The sequence below is a fragment of the Phocoena sinus genome, chromosome 1 (genome assembly GCF_008692025.1).
Source record: "Phocoena sinus isolate mPhoSin1 chromosome 1, mPhoSin1.pri, whole genome shotgun sequence".
Taxonomy (NCBI): domain Eukaryota; kingdom Metazoa; phylum Chordata; class Mammalia; order Artiodactyla; family Phocoenidae; genus Phocoena; species Phocoena sinus.
Genome location: NC_045763.1, coordinates 133,285,429 through 133,311,241, shown reverse-complemented (window position 1 = coordinate 133,311,241; position 25,813 = coordinate 133,285,429). Strand labels below are relative to the sequence as shown.

General features: G+C 46.0%; 1 protein-coding gene across 3 annotated transcripts in view; it reads left to right on the top strand.

Moving 5' to 3' along the window:
- Nucleotides 1–25,813, top strand: part of ASTN1 (astrotactin 1) — a 337,153-nt gene that overhangs the window by 142,880 nt on the left and 168,460 nt on the right. For 2 of the 3 annotated variants that reach the window (XM_032604868.1, XM_032604858.1), the window contains exons 3-7: nucleotides 11,445–11,838; nucleotides 13,245–13,391; nucleotides 14,455–14,562; nucleotides 19,116–19,265; nucleotides 20,240–20,407. In XM_032604868.1, coding sequence (XP_032460759.1) covers nucleotides 11,445–11,838; nucleotides 13,245–13,391; nucleotides 14,455–14,562; nucleotides 19,116–19,265; nucleotides 20,240–20,407 — 967 coding nt within the window. Of the gene's footprint in view, nucleotides 1–11,444; nucleotides 11,839–13,244; nucleotides 13,392–14,454; nucleotides 14,563–19,115; nucleotides 19,266–20,239; nucleotides 20,432–25,813 lie in introns of all 3 variants that reach the window. The other variant, XM_032604850.1, reaches the window with a different exon arrangement.

Here is a 25,813-nt window from a genome sequence, read left to right as displayed (position 1 = left end):
AAAGTAGAAAAGTGAAACCTCGTGGACGCCGTGATCTGCACTAAGTCGTAATGATGTTGCAGGCTGGCTGGGAACAACTTCCACGAGGTCAGGAAAACATACCTGCCCCTGGAACAGGATTATGCATTTGCTGGGGGGGATGACGTCTGCCTCATTCAGTTGTCTTGGAAGCGCAACCCCCCGACTGTCTTTGTATCACGTGAGCGTCTCTGGCCAGATCAGGCTGACCTGTGGATGCACTCTGCGTGATCAAGCCGTTGATCAGTAAATCAAAACAATAGCAGAGTTAGGCCTTTTGTCACTTTCCATGGGTGGGATGGGGCAGAGCTGGGTCTAACTTCCAGCTTCCCTTTGCTCTGGCCCGTCTTTGCGGGCAAGCACTGGGCTTGCATCCAAGGTCCTGGGATGTATAACTAGCATCTGGCCGGGAACAGAGGGAGCCGTGGTCAGCTAGTGAAGAAATCAAGCTTACAGGTGACAGGTTCTCTACTTCACCTCATCACCTCCCCCTCCAAAGCCCCGATATAAGAAAGAAGTCCTGGAAAACCAGGAGAACAAAGCTGACAGCACGCAGAGACGTGTGGGTGGGAGGCCAGCGAGGGGGGAGGCAGGGCAGGGAGTTGTTGTGTGTGCATGTGTTTTAAATTAATGATGGGAAGGATTTGAAGACTCGTACAATGACTTTGCCAGGGAAAATGTAATTAGCTGAAGACAACATGCTGCTGATGTTGGAACCGGTGGTTTAATGAAGCCTCCTGCCCTAATGAGAACGTCAGTGTCTTGCTCGGAGATTGCCGTCACGAACAGGGCCTCTTCTCCAGATTTTGTGCTTGATTAGTTCCAGAGAAAAATTGAATTGTAATAATTTTTTTTTTTTAACAGGGAGAAACTAGAGCCACAGCACTTAGTGTATGGCCCAAGAGCAGACTCTTGACTGTCAATCTTCCCTCCCACTCCCCTCTTTGGTGTCAGACAAAGCTTGCTGGCAAGGAGTGAGGGGCTTGGAGGGAATCTTAGCATGTGAAACACTAATTGTGTTCGTAGGTCAGCGTCTCCCCCAGTCCTTAATTCCCTTGCCTGTTCCTTTGCTACAATTCTTCAGCTCTATTATGCATATTACTTGTTGCCAAGATTGAGTCACAGCTTGAGTGTTACAAGAGATGTGACCATGGATGCCCGTTATTCTCCTTAGCAAGGCGGGTCAAATAAGTTACAGGTTAGAAGAGCTTTATGAGCAGAAAGCCATGAATAAGAGTTTTGCTAACCTCTGTATTTGATCAGCATTAAATGACTTGCATTGGGAGTGACCATTATCATTGTTAGGGCCCTAATGCAAAACATGACCTGCAGGGATTCTCCTACCTTTTCCAAATCTGTTGGCCAGCAGTCTTTTGAGTGACCTGACTGATGCAGGTTCTAATTTCCCTGAAAGTGTTCAAGTCCCACATTTTCTCCCCAGCCTATCTTCTACACGTGTTGTTGTATTATGGAACACATCTAGTGTTCCTCTTAGGGCTCTGACCCCAGAACAAGGGCTTACAGGCAGCAAAGAGACCTGAGTTTATGTGCAAGTGTGGCAGGCTATTCTCAAGGAGATAGTTGAGCATCTGTGCCTATTGACCCTAAAGGCATTTGATTTCACTTAGAAAACATCCACCCAAGAACAGATATCTCCGTAAGTTTTCTCTTCCCGTGTCGAAACGACCGCCCAGTAAGTCTGGCCGCCCTTGGCACAATTAAATTATTGCTTGAAATTATGCACTTGGTCAACCCAGTGATTACATTAACTGATCAGCTTAATTGAAGAAGACTGGGGGCATCTGGGGCAGGCAGTGAAGACAGTATTGAGTGTAGACATTTGAGAATCCTTACTTGCATAACCCTAAGAGTTAGATACAGGAGCAAGACCACCAGGGCTTAATTTGGAGAAGATGGGAAGTTGGGGAATTGCAGCCCAGGCTACAGTGGTGGGTTCCTTTCTACTCAACAAGGTCATAAAACAACATTGTTAAGATCAGTGGTTGGGTCTTTGTTTGAGCAAATTATGTAGCCCCTCTGATCTCCTGTTTCCTCACCTAAAAAATGGAAATGGTAATTCCTACTACTTATATTTATTGGTAGGATTAAATAAAATGATAATGGTAGTTCACCATTCACTGTGTTTGACACACGGTATAGACTTTACAAATGGTAGTTATTATTTCTCTTCCATTGTGCCGATACTATAGGAATAAGACTGTGTGTAGAATTGCATAATGAGGCAAGAATTCAGGGGAGGAATTAAGCATATGTAATGGGATTGCTATAGGAGCTGAGAAATGCTTTTGTAGTGGTATGTAGCCTCTGAAATCTTTGCAAAGCTAACCGTCAGCTCTGTAGGATTGTCACCTCTCCCAATACAGACACTGTGCCATTGGAGGTTCTACTGTGAAAGAAAACCCTGGCAGGGTTTCTGAATACTTGACTAGACCCTGCCACAGCAGACCTCATGGCAATCATAATGATAAAGTTGGACCTCTGTTTGTGGGACAAAAATATGGTCAAGGCCTGCACCTATGTGAAGGGCCTTCTACCTGTCCCCTCGCAGGCATCTCCTGGATTATGCAGCCTTTAAAGGTTCATCTCACTTTTTAGCTGGGGAGGAAAAAAGACCTTAAAAAAAAAAAAAAAGACCTGGTTCAGAGAGTGATATTGATGAATATGTGTCCAAATCAGGGAAATCTTGACATCTTGACACTCTCTCCGTTTTATTCCCAACTTTTTTCATCTGAAGTCATTGGAATTTCCACAGGTCATTGGAATCCCCACAGGGATCCTGCACAATGTCTGCCCTCAGTTGGTTTTCATTTGCTCAGTGCCAGCTGCTGCCCACAGAGCTGTTAGGTCTCTGAGACCTCCTCTCTTCCCCTTGGGCTGGGCTACCTGACGTTTGGGGAGCTGGGAGGAAGAGGGTTTAACAACTCCATTATGTTCAGAGAGAAAGAGGGTTAAAGTCTAATGGTCATTAGCATATACCGTGCCAGCTGCCTCTTCTGTTACTTGTTCAATAATTCCCTTAACGCTTGGTCCTAATGGAGCAGATTATTGTTATTATTTTACTTCATTGAGATCACCTACTGCATAAAAACAAAGAGGAAAGGGGGAAAATAACGTGGCCAAGAATAGGCATGGAGCATTATCCAGCTGGAGATATTTATTTATTGGCTTCATGCTTGGCTTGTGAAGTTCTGAAGGGCTGGTGCACATGGTCCGTGGAGGGAGCCTGTCTCACGCGGCTCTGCCCATGGGTTGCTGAGACAGCGACCTGGCGTGCTTTTGCTTCCGTGTGGACCCGTTTATCTCCCAGCCTGCCTGTCATGCACAATGTACACATTTGTGCACGTGTGTGCACCCACATACCCACACGATGGGTCACACGTGGGGCCAGCCTCTTAACATAGCACTGATTGCGGTCCCATCCATAATGTCTGACTAAGCAGCAGCATCTCTCAGAAATTTTCTAAGTCTACATCTAGAGGGAGTGGAGGACCTCAGCTTTGCCTCTGTTGCCTGATTCCTCACGGCTCTCTCACTCTGCAACAATCTAGGCCAGTCTTTGGAATTAGGGGATCCAGTAGGGTAGCCTTGGGCCCGGAAAAGCCAGCCGTGGCAAGCTGCTTCTGTCACCCTGCTTCGTCCAGCTCCACTCGACCTCAGCCTTCTCATTAAGGCAAACGGCAGGTTCCCCAAGGTACTAGTGATCAGAGAGCTCTGAGCTCCTTATGCACAAATGTACTCCCTTGCTTTTACTTTGGGACAGCAAAGTCAAGCCTCAGAGGTAAGAAAAATCCCAAGAACTAAAAAAGCAGCTCTATAAAAAGAACCTGAAAGAGGACAACTTGAAATAGCCCAGGCTGGCTCCAGCATGCTAGACTCTAGCCACTTTCCCTGCAGAGCTTCAGGCTCTCATTAGCTGAAACTCCTGAAGCCTCACAGAGAAGTTGAAGACAAACTTCCCAGATTAAAGAAGAAAGACAATGATCAAACCTAACAGAACCAAAACTTTTAGACCTGGGAAAATAAAAAGAAAAAAATTAAAAGCTATAAAGTAGAGTTTCCTCTTGAGAAGAACTTCATGCTCATAGCCTCCTTGGGTTGGGAGGGCCCTCTGATGTCAAACTGCCTAACGTAGGGAGCTCTTGGTCTTAGAGTTTTTCTCTTGCTTGTATATGGAAGGTTGCCTGGTCCCTATCTTTAGCCCCCAAATGGCATTTTAATGAGAGATCTTGTGGGGACATCCTGTGTCTTCCCTACGCTTTGGATATTTGGACTTAGAAGGGTGGGGATGGGGTTCTGAAGCATCTCATGGCAGCAGGCTCCAGTGAGAGGCTAACCAGGCAGGGCAGGTCTGTCCCCTGCCAGTGGGATGTGCAATCCACGTCAGAAGCCCCAGAGGAATGTTGAAGCCTCTTAATCAGCATGGTGGCCTGTGGCAACTGGAAAGCATTTCCACACGATTAAAGACTTCAGCAAACCCCCAAGGGGAGGTAGTGTTCCTAATAATTTATAAATTGCACCCACTACTTAATAGGCTTAACCTGTAGCTTTTGCCTTCCATCTGGGAAGGAGACGGGCAGAGGATAATGGATTTCTATTCACCAGCCACCACAGAAAAGAGAATTTGCCAGAAGAGCAAACCAAGGGGCTTTCCCTTCTAGTTTAGGGACTCCTGGCAGTAAAAGGATCCTCAAGGTCGAGAATGTGTTAATACAATTTCAATGACATCTTCTGATTTCCGAGGCCTATTGTGCCTTTGGGGAAGCGGGTGGGTCTGCTTATGAGGGCTGCATTGGCTAAGCTGGAGTTGATAGCCTGCCTCTGAAGGATCAGGTCCTTGGTCTGTAGTTGCTGGCATTACTGGGCAAGCAGAGCTCACAAATATTTTTTCCATAATTAGTTTACCAGTTGAGAGCTGTTTCCAGTTTGACAGGTATCAGTGTTATAATCAGGAAGTTTCCAATTTGGAAGAGTCAGTGCATTTCTTTTAATCACTTCATTTGATAGGTGAAGGCCTGGGGTAGGTTCACAGAGGCTGTGCAACTTGCACAGAGCTGTTCCGGTTAGCTCTGCTATTTTATGGGTGACCTACATGCTATTAGAAACTTACTACAGTTTTCCACGGGGCTCAGAGAAACGTAGGATTGGATGGGACCTTGAAAATCATCTATTCACCTCATCCATTCCCTACCCCTGGGATATTTGGATCTAGATTAGAAAGTGAGCAGCATTGCCATATGGGCTTACACAGTTTTTCTCCTCTTGGTCTGCCTTCTTTGAAAGCTGGAGAGAGATAGAAATGATCACTGTCATATGTGAGACAGGGCATTTGCCCTAGACCTTTGGGCTTTGTTATTGGGGAAAAATAGGTGACAGGCCACCAAACTCGTGTGTTTTATTCTTAGTTTTTAACCACCATTTAATTCCTTTAGGAATAGAATTTGAATTCAGTGTGTCCACTGCCTTGAGGGATAATTAATTATGTCTCAGATTCACTCTTCTGGTTACTCCTAGGGCAGAGCTAAGCTTTGAAATGTGAGTTGATTGATTGTCTGCAGCCACTTGACAGATGGTAGCCGGAAACATAATCTCAGCTTTTCCGCTTCTCTGCCAAGGGTTCGCAAAACCCAGGTGACTCCCTAAACTTTGGTGAAATTTGATAAATCTGGATTCTTTTTGTTGGGATTTACCGATCATATGGCACTGATTTGGGATAATGGAAGGGTTTTACTGGCCCCTGACGTTATAGGTTATACCTAGAGTATAACCTCCAGTCCAAATATCTTTACCTATCACAGTTTCTTCTGTTATAAGAAAAGTTATGGCAGGCTATTTCCAGTCCTTGTGATCTGTTTTTATCTTCCTTTTGTGCCTATGTTTACCTTTACAAACCAAATTATAGAGATTATTTTCTCTAACTCAAAGGTAAACCCCATGAGATCAGGACCTATTCCTTTATTATTCACTGCAGTATCTGCATAACAGTGACCGTAAGAAAAATGCCTCTCTAAAGTGAGTAAATATCTGTTGAATGATTGAGTCATGAATCGAATGGATGAGTCACGTAAGCAACTGACATATAAGCTTTGCTTGCAGGCACACAGATGATGTCCATATTGAAAGATACTCAAAGTTGACCTCCCCTTCTTCCCTTCCTCCCTCCCTTCCTCTTTTCCTCCCCCGCTCCCGCCCTCCCTCCTTTCCTCCCTCCCTTCTTTCCACCCTTCCTTCCACAGTTATTGAACACTTAACTTCATGGAAGGCACTATTAGGACTGACCCTGGAACTTAGCATCCTCTGCTCTCATGAAGTCTATAATCTAGTAGATGAGATGAACAAGTAAATCAGAGATAAAAGTACTTGTGGTTAGTTATGTGGAAGGGTTCTATGGGTGGTTCAGTGATATAGGGAAGAATTGGCTGAGGTTATGTCACTGAACTGACTTCAAAGGACAAGTAAGGGTTAGCTAAGGGAGTGAGGAATGACCCAGACCCAGGATGAATACGCAGGTCAGATAATGAGACAGTCTTGTGGTTGGCCTGCATGACTGGGATGAGCATAAAAGGGAAATCTGCCTAGAACTTTCTATCCCTGAACAATCACCATCAGTGCTATATAAAACATTGTTACATAAATATTACAAAATCTGCAAATTATCTGACAAACCTCATACTACTCTCTCAGGTAAGTGCCCAAAAATGTCAGTTTCATGAGAAAATAAAAGCTGATTTCATTTGTTTGATCTCTGTTAAAGCCAGCAGAAATGATTTATTGATTTTTTTAAAGAAAAAAATATTTTTAAATCCCACTTTTTGCAAGCATCTTATTAATAGATGTGGAGATTTCATATACCCCAAACATACTTGTAGATACAAAAATTTTAACAGTTTTGAGGAAAATCAATAGAATAATCAGAAAACTCATGAAAAGATGAATAAAGAGCAAAAAATTACATATCTTACTGTCAGTGTTATTTTTTTAATGTTCAAAGTTTTCATTTTGTTACTTCTCACTTGGGTCCAGATGTACCTTAATGGGTTTTCTGTTTGTTTTGTTTTGCCATAAAAATTCAAGTTAACACATAAATGAAGCACATACTCTGAACACAGCTAGGGTAATGCAGAAGCTCAAAGCAAGGTGTAGGTGTAGGAAGAACTCCTGTGCACTTCTGTAAAGCCTGGGAGATCACACTGCCCACTGCGTTTGTCAGTATGCTCACGTTCACATGCCAGGTGGAAGTCTATTTGAATGGGGCTGAATGCTTAGAGGAAGTTTGTTCCTCCCAACAAACTTTCTTTTCTTTTTTTTTTATTAAATATAGTTGGTTTACAATGTTGTGTTAGTTTCAGGTGTAGTAAAGAGATTCAGTTGAGTATATATTATTTCAGATTCTCTCCCATTATAGGTTATTATAAGATATTGAATATAGTTCCCTATGCTATACAGTAGGACCTTGTTGTTTATCTGTTTTATATATAGTAGTTTGTATCTGCTAATCCCAAACTCTTAACTTATCACTCCCCCCCCTTTCCCCTTTGGTAACTATAAGTTTACCAACAATTTTTCTTTTGTCAGACAAGAACTCGCCTTGCTCTTTTTCACTTGATTATTAGGAAGCTCCTAGCCCTTCTTGGCCTAGGCTTTCTTTCCATTCATCTGCCACCTCTTGGTTTCATTAGGTTATTTGAAAGAAAAATCCTAGAGCCTCTGTGAGTTTCACTGGAACTGCTTAAAATCTCCAATGGAAGTAGAAGGGTTAAAAGTAATGGTAACATCAAAGAACGGTGGTTTATCACAGGAATGCAAAAGCAATCGAATTTGAGCACTGGATTTGAGTCCTCACCATAGACGCAACATTATCAAAGTCGCTCCACCCATGCCTTTTCCCAGTATAGTGGAGACCCTATACATAAAGTTCTCCTACCTACTCCCTCCTCACTGGATAGAGCAGGTAAGCAGTCCAGAGGTATCTGTGTGTAGTGATTTTACAAATTATTATTACAACATATTATTATTATTAAATAATATTACAAATTAATATCATATAACTTATGTATATTATTATTTCGATAGTAGTCCACAGCTAGTAAGTCGTAACAAAGTGCTGTGACATCCGCCATCATTTTGGGTTATAGATGTAGAGAGACTATTCCACGGTTTGAGCGCCTGAGAATGTTTTTTCATATGCCTGTGCTGTTTCACCTGATGGCTGGAGCTCATTATTGGTAACTGATTATTAAAAAACTGAGATCATCTGGAGTCAGTGACTATAAGCAGAGGGAATGTTTTGCTAAAGCAATAAGAGCTGCTAAATGAACTGGCTTAGCCAAACAAAAACTTGTATTCTAGCTCCCTATGAGTTGTTATTTTTTAAAAAAATTAGCATAAAATATTGCTAATTGAGTGTCTACGCCCCTACATGGTAAAGGGGACTTTAGATGAACCTAACAAAACAGTACCCTGAAAAGAGCAGTGGAAGAGGATCTGGGTGTAGAACCGGTTCCACACTGTCTAGTTTTGTAGTTTCTCTGGGCCTTCATTTCTTCAGAAGAGGAGGGGCTGAGTCTAAAGATTTTCACTGGATCTCACAGTTGAGAGGGAACACAGATTTCTCTGTCGAAATTCAACTAAACTGAGAGTCTAATGGTATCCTCCAGGCATGTAGTGGTGTGTGAGGCACAGTCTTATTTTAGCACAGAGACCTTGAAATGCATCTGCTGTCTTTGCCCTGCCTACTAACCTTGAGTAGGACGCTTGAGTGGCTGCTTGGTGCAAGGTCCTTTGTTTACGATAGTGTCTCTTTGTCAGCTAGATGTGCACTTTGAGTAGTTTCTCTTTTTCCTTCGAAAGGTGAGGACGGATTCAGGTGGAATTACCCATATTCTCCTACTCTATCCTTTTAAAATTCATGAGATAGATGCCAGGGTGTATATGTCTCCAGTGAGCGAAGCTCACTCGGGGTGACTGCAGCCTAGTAGTTAAGAAGGTAGGCTCTGGAGTGGGAGTCATTTTGGCCCCATTCCAGTCCTAGGATTCATTTGCTGTGTGACCTTGGACAAGTTATTCGGCCTCTGTGCCCTAGCCTTTTCAAATGTGAAATGGGGAAATAGTTGACCCTACCTCTCAGAGTGTAGAGCATTTGGGGCAAATGTCTGATACAAAGTAAAAGCCCCATTAACAGACCACTGTCGTTGCTTTATTCCTGTGTAATAAGGGGCATGGACCTATGGCCTGGATCTTATCACAACCCCCTTGTGAGCAACTGAAAGGAGAATCAGAAAGGAAGAGTGGAAGGGGCGCCTGAAGACCTCTCTGTGAGCAGGAAGGATGGTGCTTGAACCATTCCCGGGAGATGGATGTTTATGCTCCCCTTACAGCTCTTTAGGGAATAAAATTACCTCGAGCTTTCACTTGCCTAATTCAATGTCTGACATCTTCCCTGGCTCGGGAAGTTATTCTTTCTGTGCGGCTTAATTACCTATTTTTGCAGTTTCAGTTTGGGATGAAGGAAAGTTAGTGGGTCTGACTCTGAGATAAAGGGTCTGCCGAAAAACCACTGGGTTGGACTCAAGCACTCATTCTCAGCAAACGGGTGCAGGGCTCAGGTCTGCCCTGTTGAGGTGCCCCAGGGACTCTCTGTGCACATCTGCAGGGCGGCCAGGAGGGAGGGACCATGGACGGCAGGGGCGGCACTTATCAGGGACCTAGAATGCTTGGCTCTGGACTCCCACCCCCACTGTAACCTGAGCAGCTTCATATTCATGCTTTCTCTGTACTTGCTTGAGAGATTTCACCAGGAGAAAGGGTTATGCAGATAAAAGAAAAATTTGAAAACCTGGAGGCCAGTGTATGTCTCCGAAAAGCCACCCGACATGACAGGTCACTTGACAGCTGACTCGGTTACTTCTTGTCTCGGCTCCTCTGAGCTGCCTGTTGGAAAGCAGCAGCATCCTGTGTGTGAGTGCGTGCGCACGTGCTCACAGTGATGGTGGGAGGGGGAGGATAAATGGGAAAATTTACAGGGAGCGGAACTTTATAAATCTAAGATATAATTATTATGAGACTGGAAAAAGCCCCCTCTAATATAGTCAGGGGAATCATCTCAACCCAGCCTTGTGTGGGCGAGCCCCTGGGAATTAATAGAGGGTTTTCACCTCTAGCCTATATGATGGGGTGACGGTGATTGTAGCCCAAGGTTGAGAGCAGAACCATTTGGTACATGCCCACCTAAAGAAATAGGTTCCGAGAGGTATTGACCAAGATAAAGGGAGTGAATACAGACTGTGCAGGGGAAGATTGATGCCCACTGAGTGCTGTGCAGCAATGGGCTTGTAAGCCCTTCCCTCCAAACACTGCCCTGGGCACACGTTAAGGCGAGGCATTCAGCCTCGCTGAGCACTGCATCCTCGTCTCTGACGGGCAGCTTAGTTGTGTTCAAGCTTTTAAGTAATGGCCTCAGAGGATGGCCTTGGAGCACCAGAAGGTTCAGAAGGAAACTCCGCTGCCAGCCTGAGTCCAGGACAACATGGGTCTCAGTCCCTTCTCTTGAGCTTAGCAAGCATGGGAACATCACTCAGGACTGTGTGAGTGGGAGAAGGCTGTCTCCTAAAGCAGCAGTAACCCCAGAAGTCATGTTCAAATGATGAGATTTCCCTGCACACTTGGTTGTAAGTTCTTGATGGATGTAAACTTCTCTTCGGATGGGTCTCTGGTTTTCTCCTGCTCGGGCAATTACTCTGATGGAGACATTTAAGGTTAGGCTGACAGCCTCGACTCCCCGTGATACAGTCTATTAGATGTGTTACATAGTTACCTAACTTAGTACTTGCACCGCCCTGTGAGGGTAAGTGGTATCTTTTCCATTATACAGATGAGGAATCTGTGGTATCTTCTCTCTTATACAGAATCTGAGGTCTCGAATTTATGGGACTTGCTGATGGTTGGTGGAGGCAGAGTTAGAATCTATATATGATTGATTTTAAGATATGAAAGAGGAAGAAACCAGATGCCATCCCACTGCTAAAAGTTGGCCTGAAACCAGCTTTACATATAGCAGATCTGCCTTAAAAAACCCTCTGTCTTATTTCTGCAGCTGAAATTACACACACACACACACAATCACAAAGACTTCTTTCTTCTTCAAATTGTTTGCTAAGCCAGAAGCAACCGTGGATCACTTGAAATGATGCACTAATCATCCCAGTTCCATTTTTCTTTCACCCTGATCACCGATCACAGCAGACTGTCCCTTTACTGCTGAGTGACACTTGCTATAAGCACTTACTGCACCTCAGTGAATGAATGAATTAATGGGTGAGTGATGGATGGTAACAGCGGGAGGGGCGAGGCCCCTTGGGGGGATGAGCTCACCCATCTTCCTGCGTCCGCCTGCCGTCCTCTCTTCCTAGGGTGGCATGATAGCGCTGCTGCTGTCCATCTTGTGCCTCGTGATGATCCTGTACACTCGCCGGCGCTGGTGCAAGCGCCGCCGGGTCCCCCAGCCCCAGAAGAGTGCCAGCGCTGAGGCTGCCAATGAGATTCACTACATTCCTTCTGTGCTGATCGGCGGGCACGGGCGGGAGAGTCTGCGCAATGCCCGCGTGCAGGGCCACAACTCCAGCGGCACCCTGAGCATCCGGGAGACACCCATCCTGGATGGCTACGAGTACGACATCACTGACCTGCGCCACCACCTGCAGAGGGAGTGCATGAACGGAGGGGAGGACTTCGCCAGCCAGGTTACCCGCACCCTCGACTCCCTGCAGGGCTGCAACGAGAAGGCAGGGATGGACCTCACGCCAGGTGGGTGCCTCGGTCCTTGTCCCAGGGCACTAGAGAGTGGGTAGGGAACAGCTGTTTTCTAATTTCATGGCCGGTTGTCATGCATAATGGGATGTGCCAGTGCCCTTTCCCAGGTGGGCAAGAAGCGTAAGCATTTTCCCGAGATGATGGGAGCCGTTTTCTAATATACGAAATCAGAAGAACAAGGGTAACTTGGATCCCTCTCCACTTCCGCTTCGCACTGGAAGTAGAGGTACTTTTACATCCAACAGAAGAGTGGGTTAGAGGCTTTTTCATATATAATGAGCAATCCTCGGGAAAACAGGGATGTAGCAGAAAAGATCAGCGTGTGTGTGTGACATTTTTGTATATGGTATGTTTGTGTGGGCAATTTTCCATTGAAGTGGAGGGGACAGAGGTATCTTTCTTTTCTATGACTCCTGACACTTTGGCCTGGGGTGTTTTAGTTGTGTTGTCTCGCCCATACCTCTGTGGTCTTTACAAGGGATGTACTTCTTCAAAGAAAATAAAGGAATATGATCAAACTGTTTGACCTCAGATGCTTTGTGCATCTATGAGACACTGGGTGGAAGAGACTGGGATCTAATGTGGCTGAACAAGACCAGAGTCGGTAAAATGCAGAGAGGAAATGACTGTACTTTTCATTTATAGCCTATCTCTCATACTTCTATAAATAACAACTATCTGTAGATAAAACCCCAAGACAATGATCCTTCAAGGAACTGCCCCATTATCCTTGAAGAAGACATTTTTGAAACTGAATATTGCTTAAGATATGTGGACTTTCTGTGGGGCTTGAAATCACATCATAGAGGTTTCCATTCTGCTTGTTATCTAGAGAAGATCCTATGACTAGGCATGTCTTAATAAGGTTTAAAGTCTAGACATTCCTTGAGACTAGGGGATGTGTCTTCAATATCTCGTGTATTCCATAGCACCTGCCATAGTGCTAAGCCCACCAAGTAGCCATATGATTAGAGACTCAGGGAGCAGGCAGATAGCACAAATATGTGAGAGAGCTGGATGTCAACAACAGGGAACGGAGCAGACTGGGATGAAAGAGAGGGGGCAGGTTCCGCCTGAATGCGCTCAAATTCAAATTTCTGTGAAACTCTGTGCTGACCAAAGGAAAGAAATCTGCAGTCTGTATCTCACCGAACGGCCACACGTGGTGACCCTATCAGTACGGAATTGGTTGAATTGGATTTCCTTTCTTCACCCCTTCTCTCATAACTCTGTAGTCCCCTAGAAATCAAAAAGAAGCATTTCAGTCTCTGCCAGTCTCTCACTTTAAAGCTTTCATATTTAAGTTTCTGTGAAACCCCATGTACTTGGTTCATGCAGATTTCCTTGCTCTCACTTTCTTTGGCCTTTTAAAGTTTCTGCCTTGGCCTTTCCTTATACAGGAAGCGACAATGCCAAGCTGTCGCTGATGAACAAGTATAAAGATAACATCATTGCTACCAGCCCCGTGGACTCCAACCACCAGCAGGCCACTCTGCTTTCTCACACCTCCAGTAGCCAGAGAAAGAGGATCAACAACAAAGCAAGAGGTACCCGCGTCTGGTGTTGGGGCTTGAAGGTGGCTTCCTTAATACCAGCAGAGGCAGGGCCGTTAATATCCTTGACCCCCCCACTCTCAGGCATCGCTAGAGGGGCTGTGTTTGGTCGCAGTCTTTCTACAGGCCTGTTGTGTGTTACTTAACCAACAAATTTAAATGTATACACACCTTTTGACCAAGTAATTTTAGCAATGAGAATTTATCCTTAGTAAATAATAATTGAACAAGTATGCAAAGATGTGTGTAAAAGGCTGTTCATCCCAACACTGTTTAAAAGAGCAAAAAATTGGAAGTAGCTTAAATGTCCATCAATGGGGAATGGCTTAACTACCTGCACATCTGTCTCCCGTCCAGTGGCTTAAGATGATACTATAGATCTATATTTGTTCATATGGAAAGTTGCCCACCCATCTATTCAATGGGGAAAAATGAGGTTATAAAATAGAAGGTACAGCAGAATGCCATTTTTGAGGGGAACTTAAAAAACCTTTATCTGCCTCTGTATCAGGAAAAAGACGGAGAGGGTATTCATCAAATGTTAACAGAGTCTTTCTCTGACTTGGAGGATTTAGAGGATATCAGCGTTGTTCCTTTTAAACATGTGGGGGTCCTTTGTTTATTCTTTTCTCTCTTCTTCACATTGAATATCTATTAATCCTAGAACCAGTTAAAAAATACAATATAGACATTAAGACATACAGACATATGCCCCTTAGGACATAATTCCAGCCTCTATCAACCAGAATCATGACGTGTAATGAGGGAAATTTCCCTTTCTTCCTTTTCCACGTACCGTCCACGGTGGTCCTCTCCGGCAGGTGGCTCTCCTCGGTAGGAGCATGGGCTGGGTGGATGTAGGGCTCTAGTGATGGCTGTCATATCGAGGTCTCCTTCTCCAATAAATCTGTGTATCAGGAAGCTCCAGTCCCTGTGGCTATTCCTCCCAGACTGTCAGTCACCCTGCTCGTGTTTTCCCCTTGAACTTGCCCAATGATTTGGTGTCATGAAGACAAAACTGAAGACACTTGTTTTTGCCCTTGTGTTTTCATTACAGCTGGTTCCGCCTTCCTGAACCCTGAAGGGGATTCTAGCACAGAGGCAGAAAATGACCCCCAGCTGACCTTTTACACTGACCCCTCGCGGAGCCGAAGGCGCAGTAGAGGTAGGAAGGATAGAGGGGCAAAGTGGGGTGAGAGGGGCCATGGGGCGGGGAAGGCAGGGAGCTACAGAGGTGCTGGGTCAGGGAGGGGGCTCTGTGGACCAAAGCCAGTGTCCGCAGGAAGAATTCTTGGACCAAACTTGGTGTTTCCTCCTAAGGAAGAAAGAAGAGCCTAGAGTGGAAAATTTCAGAGAATCATCTGTCCCAGATAATGGCACTCTCAAACAAGTTTCCAAGTTGTTTGAAAGGCTATTTCTTGGTCAGAAGACTCTCGATTCCTTCTGGAAGCCTCGGGAGTCATATTTTGCTGTTTAGACACAGGAAATAAAGTTGATAAAGTGTGTTATACGTGAAAAAATGGACAGTATATTTACCCTCGCTTACCCAGCCATCCTGGGATTGAGTGAGGCAGAGCTTGGGGGGTGGGGTAGTTGAGGAACCATCTGTGGCCTGAAAAACATGTGTAGTGGATTTTGACCTTTAATCCCCTGCCCAGCAGAATCACAGGACTCCCAGGGCCCAAGTCCCCTCCCTTCTCCTAGCAGGGCCCAGGTTGGTTTGTTCATTCTTCTCAGTGTTGATAGAGTTGTCCTTTCACGCAGCCACGGTCTGTGACTCTCCACCCTGATGTTCAGTGGCTTCAGGCATGGCTGTTGCAGCTGTGGCGACCAGTGCCTGTGACTTTGTGGTCTCACCATCGTTACTGAGGGAGGTCTGTGTTCAGGCACCAAAAAAGCTTCAGCATTTACTTGCTGTGTGATACTGGATAAAGACAACTTCTCTGAGCCTCAGTTTCCTCACATATTAAATGGGTTAACAATACCTCACGCATAGGGCTTAATTATATGAAAATGTGCCTTTTTGGTGACTGGCAAGGCACTATGAGATCTCTATTGTGTTGCTGTTAGAACTCTCCACAGTGCAGCCTTGGGTTTCTACAGCACTTCATCTTAAAGAATTTTAGACAGGGGCCCCTCGAGATACAATGGAGGATATTTGAGTGATGTCATCTTGTGTGATAGTCAATAACATTTTCCCCAGCCAATAATCAACCAGTGCCGCCCCCAAAAGACACCTACCTTTTGGCTCTCTCCCACCTCCATCTGAGTTCTTGACATACTGAGGAATTCTTCCCAGAGATTGAAGGAAGCCATGTTAATTCCTCAGTTCCAGTTCTGCAGGCTCTGAGTTCTGTCCAGTTCTTCCAGTTCTGAGAGCACTCAGTACAGAAGTTCTTCCCACCACTTTTCTCAAGAGATCAGTGGGGCTCTGGGTTGCCTAATGTCTGGTGCCCCAGTATCCCTGAGGTGACTCTTGATGCTCATTACATATTTATATACAGCAGAGAGTCGTCCTAGGCCCATCCACCCTAGGCCACAGCAAAGCAGGGTGGGTTCTGCTTTAATAAAATCCCGTGTAAGAAAATCTATAGTAATGAATTAGAATGAGTTCCTTTGCAACATAAAATTGTTACTTTTAAATACCAAGTTCTCCTCGTGCATCAACTGTTTATTGCTTTTAACTAGACTGTAAGCTTCTTACGGATGGGCATGTCTAATTTATTTTCCCAAAGTGCCTAGTGAGGGATTTTGCCTATAATAGATGCTTGCCAGTGTTTGTTGAATTGAACTGGATACATCAGTCAGGCCAGCAGGAAATTTTATAACCCACCTGTCATGGGTCAGGCTTTGTGATCAGTAGTAGAAACATGAAAACATGGCACAGTGATAAGACTTAATTTAATAATATAAATAAAGTAAAATGAGTACTCAGAAGAGAGAACAGTTAATTCTACCTGGCAGCGAAAGGAGGCAAAAAGGGAGAAAATAATTAGACTTGGATTATATACAATGCATAGAATTTCTTGAAAGAGGAAAATCTAGGGGAAGGGCATTTCAGTAGAGGAAAAAAGCAGATACAAAGCCTTGAAGGCACAAAAGAACATGGCATTTTCAAGCAAGTAAAAGGAGTTCAATGTGGTAGTTGTAATCCAGGATTTGAATATGTAGGCACACAGGGATAGGAGGGATGGGGCTGGATAACAGGCTGGAGGACCAGTGCACGCACGATGTTAATGGGTTTGCACTTGGTTCTGTAGGTCAAAGGGGACCACTGGAAATTTTGAAGTCAGGTAGAGATTCTGGATGATGGGTTGATGATGCAGAAGGACCAGAGAGACAAGAGGCAGAGCAGCAAGTCATTTTGCCATCACAGGAGAGCAAGTGCCTGTAAACAGTGACTACACTGTGTGAGAAGGGCTGTAACAGCAGGGTGCACAAGGGCGGGAGGAACAGCAAGGAATGAGTGAGAATCGGTTCTTGAAGGTTTCAGGGAAGTGTTTACAGGGAGATATTGTTTGAGCTGAGACTTGAAGAGTAGGTGTATACCAGGCTGACAAGGTGACAAAATGGCATTCTGTGGAGGAGGAAATAGTATGTGCAGAGTCACAGGGACATAAACAATAATTGTCTAGTCAGAGAGCAGGAAATAGTTTACTAGAATAAAGCTTCTGGGGCAGCCTGTGGTCTGCTTCGGAAATAAGGCTGGAAGATCAGGAGATCTTCCTTGACTGAAGGACTTAGACCTGACACTTCAGTTGGAGTCATTGAGGGTTTTTTTAAAGAGCAAAGCCCTGGTCTGCTCTGCTTCGTGAACGATCCCTCTAAGGCAGCGTGGAGGATAGGTGAGAGCAGGGGGAAGTTGAGGCAGGGAGACTGGGTGGATGGCTGTTGCCGTAGTCCAGGGGTGAGATGATAGACCAAGGTAGGGATGCAGAGGATGGAGCAAGAGAAATTTGGGGCACAAAATGAAAAAAGATTTAATGGCATTGGTGGGGGGTGGGGGTGACTTATGAAAAAGAGGGAAGAGATAGACATGATGGCGTATGGGGGCTTGAGGAACCAAGTAGAAGGCAGTGCCATTCGCTGGGCAGTGGAAATGGTAGGGGGAGCAGGGTTGGAAGGAGGCTGAAGAGCCCAGTTTTGGATATCGCATTTGAGTGCCTGAGGGCCGTTCGGGTGGCGGATCTGGGCGCTGCTCAGGCCTGGTATGGGCTGGAGGAAGAAATGTGTAAGTGTGGGAAATAGACTCCGTGTTGAAAGGGTACTAACATGAATAGAAAATCTCCAGGTAGCAAGGGACAGGGGATCCAGAGGCCACCTGCCACCCTGCAATCACTCCCTCCCAGCTATTGCCAACACACCCACTCAGGGGACCTGCTCCCAGAAAAGATGTGTGCAGCCATAGACCACATCTTTTCCCGTGTTCCTGAGAACGGCAATTGCAAAGACTCCACTGGACCCAGAGATTGAATAGTGAATTGTCTAGGGGCTGTAGCCTCACTGGATCTGTGTGTTGATTCCAGCTCCCCTCCTTAGTAGCTGCTTGACCCTGGACATGCCCTATAGCCTCCCTAACGCACGGTTTCTGTGGGAGCTGCCTCATCATGCTCTCATCGTTAAATGATATGCCCAGGTGTGAGACACGTAAGACACCTGATATGTCAGTTGTAAGGTGCCTGACAGGTAATTACACTTACTCATAAGTGTTAACTATCGCTATAAGGTTAATCTCTTTGAGACTTATTTTCCTTATCTGTAAAGTGGGTAGTTACTGTACAGACTCATAGATTTATTGTAAGGAAGCAAATATTTAAAATAGTGTATGTAAAACACTTAGCACGTTGTCAGCCATAATAGATGCCTTTCATTGCTATCAATAATAAATATTAACACAGACTGTAAGAAAATTCCAAAGTATTCATACATTTTGTCAGCAGCTTGCTTTGCTTTCTTGCTTTCCCACATCTGTTCTGTTTCCATGTGAAAGGTCCCTCTTCTTACTACCATTTTATCCTCTCCACCAAAACCAAACAAACACCCCCAAAACCTCCCTTCTTAGCCCTGTCCCCAGCTACTTGGAAGTGTTTCTTATCCCTCAGCTTTCATATTTTCTCCGTAAGCTTCCATTTATAACCTTACCCCAAGGACTGCAGGACTGGGGAGAGCCTTCTGGTGTGACAATATCTTCTACTTGTATAGAGCAGACGTTCCTTGTTTTCCTCCTTCCAAGCCCTGGACTCTCACCCACAGAGTAGGTGAGAGGTATTTTGAACCCCAGGAGTGGAGAAGCTGGTTGGTGAAAGCGCCCTCTGTGGAAAGCCATGGGAAGTGCAGGGAGTTCCAGCGTAGGGTAAAAGCATTCCCACCACCCTTGAGCAAGATGTTGGAGCCCTGCCAGGCGAGTAGAGGGGGACAGTGCCCTCCTTTATGATTTCTCTTGTGACCTGGACCAGGAGGCATGCAGAAGACTTGCTCACAGCTGACCATTGTTGACTCTGAGGACCACCAGTGGCCCAGTCCCCTCTGACACCAGGCGATGACATGGTGTTCCATGAGGGTGAAAGCCACTGAGCTCACGCACTAGACACATTTCCCACCTGGGCTGGGTTTGCCAGCTGCCTCCCCTGTTTTCCAGGTTGGGCAGCAAAAGGCCGAGATGGCCCTTCACTACCAAGATTTTTCCCATCAAGTGTCTTGCTTTTGCCTTATTTTCAGTGGGCTCTCCCCGAAGTCCTGTGAATAAGACCACCTTGACATTGATCAGCATCACCAGCTGCGTGATCGGCCTTGTGTGTTCCTCTCACGTCAGCTGCCCTCTCGTTGTCAAAATCACCCTGCACGTCCCCGAGCACCTGATCGCTGATGGTAAGTCCACCTCTGAGGATGCCACCTCTGCCCCTCCCCCGAGAAGAATGTTTCAGGGTGGGCAGGGAAAATATAGACAAGCCAGGGAGCCCTGTTACCTATTAGTGAGGAAAAAATAAACCTGGATAAGAAAGACTTAGGACAAAGTTAGATCGTCCACTGATGAAATCAGAAAGCAGGTTAAAAAAAAACAGATCACCTCCTCCTTTCTATGCCCATTTCCCATTTCTGTTTGTTTTTAATTAAGCACCTGTCTTTGTGGATAAATGCAGGGCATACTGGCTATAGGTACATAGACACCAAGATTCTCTTAGCCTTTGAATGGGGAAAAGCTAAGTGGAGTAGTAGAATGTTTAAGCGTTAGCCACGTTTCCGTTTTGATATGCCTGGTGAGAAATTCCTAATTGCAGTAACTTGCTATGAGCCTAGAACTCTGAAGCAATAATTTACTTTCATCCAGGGGGACCCTGATATAATGAGGGAATAATATACATTCTGAGAGTCCCTGACTTAGTTAAGCCCAGAGCACCTAATTGACTTGTTAATGTCTGTTCTCTTGGTTGCCGTAAGGCTGAAAACAGGTGGGGACTGTCTGGAGTGTTAGAGGGCCTGCTATTTATTTTCATGGCAACTGAAGACAGGCAGCAGGTCTCCGTTCCTTGGACGACTGCCAGGGTCTGATGGAGCCGTGCCACGGCCATCAACAGAGCTGCTCTGTCCCTGTATCCCTTGGGTCCACACTAGTAGACATGGGATGGGACAAGGCAGCAGGGGATGATATGGCGGGAGATCCAAGTGTTGGCCGAGTCTCCATCCGCTGATCCCTTGCTCTGTGGCTCGTGGCGGGCCAGGATTGGTAGAAGTAATGACCTCGGGTGGGGGCTAATCTGCAGAGCATCGCTCAGCCTGTCTTCAGTAATGTGTGTGTGTGCTGTGGGCACACACGGGCATGCCTCCTCTCTCTCCCCCTGCAGGGAGCCGCTTCATCTTGCTGGAGGGGAGCCAGCTGGATGCCAGCGACTGGCTGAACCCTGCCCAAGTGGTTCTCTTCTCTCAGCAGAACTCCAGTGGGCCCTGGGCCATGGACCTTTGTGCCCGGCGGCTCCTGGACCCCTGTGAACACCAGTGTGACCCCGAAACTGGTAGGCGGGAGCACCGGGCAGAGGGTAACTGTCAGAGTTCATGCCTCTTGCAACTACCCCTCAAAATCCAGGCCATCCCTCCCAACTGACCCATTACCCCTGGGAGCCGAGACTGTGCAAGCTGGCAGCATGTGGGTGAACCCCTGAGCTGGCTGGCTTAAAATGTGAGGTCATCTTCTGGCAGAAGCCTTGGAAGCCTCCTAACTGTAGCCCCAAGCCAGACAGATCAGTTCGGGATGACCTCCACAGCCCATGTGCCCTCCAGTCAGGGGATATCAGCCAAGGGGGCTAAACTTTTATGCATGTTTATTGTAGAAAATATGGGGGGCTTCCCTGGTGGCGCAGTGGTTAGGAATCCCCCTGCCAATGCAGGGGACATGGGTTTGAGCCCTGGTTCGGGAAGATCCCACATGCTGCAGAGCAGCTAGGCCCGTGCGCCACAACTATTGAGCCTGTGCTCTAGAGCCGGTGCTCCATGATGAGAGAGGCCACCGCAATGAGAGGCCCGCGCACGGCAATGAAGAGTAGCCCCCGCTCACCGCAACTAAAAAAAAAAAGCCCACATGCAGCAACGAAGACCCACTGCAGCCAAAAATAAATAAATTAATTAATTAAAAAAAAATGGGAAAATTAGAAAAGCTTATAGAAGAAAATGATAATCATCTATAATTCTAAATGATAATCATCTATAATTCTATCTCCTGCAGAAATAATTTAAAAATTTTAATGTCTTTCCTCCCTTCCGATCTTTTATCTATGCCTGATTCTTAGAGGCTTGTAGGCACACCAAGTCCAGTAGAGTTTTCTTGATTTTTTTCACTTAACATTCTATCATGGGAGTTTTCCAGAACCACTAAATAATCCTCAATAACGTAATTCTAATGGCCATTTGGTATTCCACTGTAGGTCTATATCATAGCTCCTATTTAAATAGTCCCCTATTATTTGACATGTAAGACGCATTAAATTTTTAATTTTTATGAACACTACTAAAATGAATATCTTTCCACATAAATGTAGGGCATGTTTGAAGTTATTTTATTCAGATAAGTCTCAGAAGAGAGATTACTGGGTCAAAGGGTATAGCCATCTTTCAGGCTGTTATATTATCTAGGGGGGCTGGGGCTGCTCTGAGAGAAGGGGTTTGAATTCATACACAGCATGTACTGGGGTGCTCTCAATGCTTCTTGAGCTCCAAGGAGTATGGATCCTTCATCCCAGGTTGCTTTGCCCTTTCATTGTAGAAGGGGTTCCTCTATGGTAGTCTTTATAAAGACCTATTTCCAGTAGGTTCAGTACCACAGATAGCTCCTTCCCAGAGGAGTGGTAAGATGCCTAAGAAGCAAGGAAGGGGAGGTACTGATGTCTAAGATCCCCAAGTGAAACATTGCTGGAGTCTAGGGCCAGCTCTTCCAGCTCTCTGTACCTCACTTACAGCCCCCCTCCTCCACACACTCTCTCTCTCCCTCTCCCTCTCTCCCTCTCTCCCTCTCTCCCTCTCTCCCTCTCTCCCTCTCTCCCTCTCTCCCTCTCTCCCTCTCTCCCTCTCTCCCTCTCCCTCTCTCTCACACACACACACACACACACACACACAGAGATGTATCATCTACTAATATCGAAGGATATTAGTAGAGGTTGACTCCAAGAGATCTAGCTGTTACTTGTGTTACAGTCCATTGCTGTAGCTCTCTGGGGGAGTAACAGGTAACTGCAACGTCAAAAGTTCACCTTGATAGGTCTAAAAGTTGTTGTTACGTGAACCCATCACAGAGATTCTAGGTCCCCCTATGAAGGAGAAAGTACAGCATTTTAAACATATGATGTCTAAGACTGTGCTTACTTGCTGCTCCTCCCACGCTGTCAGGCAAACACTAAACTAGACAGATGGGCCGTGCACCATGCCCAAAAGCCAGTGGGCTCGGGAGAGAAAAGCAGGCTTGTCTCAGAGGTGGGGCTTCTCCATGCAACTGAGCTAGTCTCTGGTCCCCTCTGACTTGGATTAGGAGACCCTGGACCACCTCACTTGTTAAACTCACTTCTGAGAGAAGCATGATCTCCAGAAGGCCTTGGAAGCTTCACCTGAGGTTTTTAAAGAACAGGAAGCACTTTGAGTTACAGGTGGAAAGAGGGATTGGTGTTTTAAGCTTGGAGGGTCTTAGAGATAAACTCCTCCTTCCTTTAGGTCAATGCTCAAATTCCCCAAGAAGTTACACGACTTGCCCGAAGCCCCACAGCTACCTAAGGCAGAGTCGGTGTTCTGTCTACCATGAAATCAGAGCAGAAGTGGGATTGTAAAGGGTTGCTTAATTCCCCCGGACAGGTCAGAGCCAACGTATTTGTCACTGTGACACTATTCAAGCAATCACCGTTGCTAAGCATCACTGTTTCCTGAGCCAGAAGCTGAAGAACCTGCTTGTCCATAGCAAAGCTCCCATCACCTCTTCAATCCCTCCTGGATATCTCATTTCTAATCCTTACTGAAAATGACTTTGGGAAGCCCCTCCCCTGCTAGTGGCTTCCCAGTGTCTGTGACAGTTAATGAATTTCCAACTGGAAAGCCAGGGAGAGAGATTAAAAATAAGAACCCACCACAGAACTAAGGTGCGACATCTTCATTCCGGGGTAGCCGCTGAGAAATGATACTTCCATTTTCATTAATGCTGGGGTTGGAAACCCTCCCCCTTCCTGCCCTGCTTCTGTCTGTGCCTGGGATGATGTGGCCATCCCACATGCTCGTCAGTAAGAAACTTTATCGCCTCCCACACTCCATCCTAAAGCCTTTCTCCAAAGAGCTGAGTGTGGGCATTGGCTGCAAGTCAAGTCGACGTTATTTTTGCAGTCCTCCAGCTAACTCACTTGGAAATGTCATGGTGTTGGGACATGTGCTTTCCCAGCCATGCCGAGGGGTCTGCCCACATGGATGGGTGGAACTGTGCAAGTGCACGTGTATACTTTTTCACACATGCAAACAAACACACAAACAGGCGCTCAGTCACTGTAAAGGAGCACCCTCCAGTGCCTGAAGCTCTCCTCAGGCATCCTTCCAACATGTTTCAAACTTAAGTGTGTGTTTACTCGTCACCTGCACAGAGGTCCAGAGTACCAGGTATGATAGGAGGCTTAATGGGCCCCCGAAGATGTTCACGACCTAATCCCCAGAACCTGTGAAAATGTCCCATTACCTGGCAAAGAGGAATTCAAGTTGCAGATGGTATTAAGGTTGCTAGACAACTGATCTTAAAATAAGGGGAGTATCTGGATTAACCAGGTGGGCCCAATGTAATCACAAGGGTGCTTAACAGTGGAAGAGAGGGGCAGAAGAGGCCAGAGTGATATGACATGAAAAGGACTCCACCAGCCATTGCTAGATTTGAAGGTTGAGGAACCAGTGAATGTGGGCATCCTCCAGAAGGTGGAAAAGGAAAGGAAACAGATTCTCCCCTCAAGTCTCCAGAAAGGAACATAGCGCTACAGACATCTTGTTTTTAGCCCAGTGAGACTCATATCGGATTTCTGACCAGCAGAACTGCAAGATAATATATTTCTGTTGTTTTAAACCACTGAGTTTGTGATAATTTTTTATGGCAGCTATAGAAAACTGACACACTAGGGAAGGAGAAAAAGGACAGAAGAAAAATAAGCATTGTTATGCCCTCTTTATATCAATCACCCTGGCACAGTTTATAGAAGGTGGCTGCCCAGACCTTCTGTGGATGTGTCAGGAATCTACGGAAGGACTGGAACTGGAAGAGACTTGAGACCATTTTCCACTCCAGCCTCCCTTTTGCATTCTAGCAACGTGCTATCTGGGAGGGACGTAATGTACCTAAAGCCCTTAGCCCGGAAGCCCTCTGCCAACTGCACACTGACATCCTCTCTCAGATCATCCTAGGTTAGTAACCCTGGGTGTGTCTCTGGTCACGTGGGGCTAACAGCAAACCACTGAAATTGTAATGCTTAATGCCCGGATGGATCCAGCCAGGGGTTGACTTTTCCTGTACTTTCTAAGGGTTTTTGTGGTGGTTGTATGTTGGCTTGTTTCCTGAGGGCAACACAGACTAACTGGCCTCAGCAACTTCTCTTTCTGCTGCATTCCTGGCCTTTATTCCACCGTATGGGCAGCTGTGGAGGCTTCACACACCTGCTTGATTTCACAGCCCCCTTCAGTTCTGGCCACAGACCCTCACTGCCCTTTTCAAGATATGTAGCTTTTATGAGTCTGCAAGGAGCATGCACTTCAAGCTAAATCAAGTTTTAATCACCATCCAAGATGGTCACTGAAATTCCTTCTGTCCCAGATCTTTCCATAGGCTGGTCCCAACCATGAAGAAATATGTAAAATCTGGTGAGGGGCATTGGACCAGTTTTGCAGACTCACTCTAGCCCTCCTCCCCTTTCCTTACTCTGAATAAGGGCCTCTCTCTCTTTCTCTAGTCTTCCCTGGTTTTTAGAACCTAGTTAGGTGGGGTAGCACAGCTCCCATTTTGTTCCTGCCACCTGGATTGCCCACTCATCCCAAACTCTCTTTTGTGGCTCAATTAAAGCACCTCCCTTCAGGGTGTACTTTTGGCCTATTTCCCTCTGTCTGCCCTCCCAGAGTTGTGTGGGGTTGTTTGAGCCTACCTCTTGCCTGATGTCTGCCCAGGAGAGGAGACCAGGCAATTAGATATTATTCAAGCCCAGATGTCTGACAAAGATTTCCCTTTTTGGATGAAGCGTACCCAATTGACTTTCATAAAAGCCAACTGCTACCTGAAGGATGGAGGTGATCAGGACTTCTGGCCTTGATCTGTAGTTATGTCATGAAGAACTTGTGGTGAGCCCAGTCATGTCTGAGGAGCCCTAGCTTCAAGATCTTTCTTCAGTCGTTCGATGAGGTTTGTGCCTCCATCCATCTATGGAATGGGAAATGACTGGAAGGCACTGCCTGTCAGCATCTGCCTTCAGAGTGCCAAGCACAGATCCAGTGTAGGCATCTCCAGGCCCTGCACAGATCATCTCTTGGGTGGGCTTCTACTCTCTGGCAGTGTAGTTGTCTGTGAGTGCCTCCTGCAGGGCACGCTCCATCCCAGTTGGGCACTTCTCTGTGGCCGTGACACGTCTCTCTGTTGGATTCCTATGAACACCACCACAGAGTCGGCACGTCATGTGTTCCCTGCCATCTGTCACAGCAGATGCAGAGACTGTAACACTTCTAGCTTAGGAGGGCATCCAACACCCTTGTGGGGTCTTTAAAATTCACAGCTAACAGTCAGAGCCTGTGCTTGCACGAAACCCCTCTTAAAGTCAAGATTTAGCAGTTGGTTGCCATAGCAACTTCCCTCATCAAGTCTGAACTCCTTTCAATGTAGATGGCCAGACTGGTTTTGAGGAGGAATACAGAAGAGGGAAGTTTGGTGAGTTCCG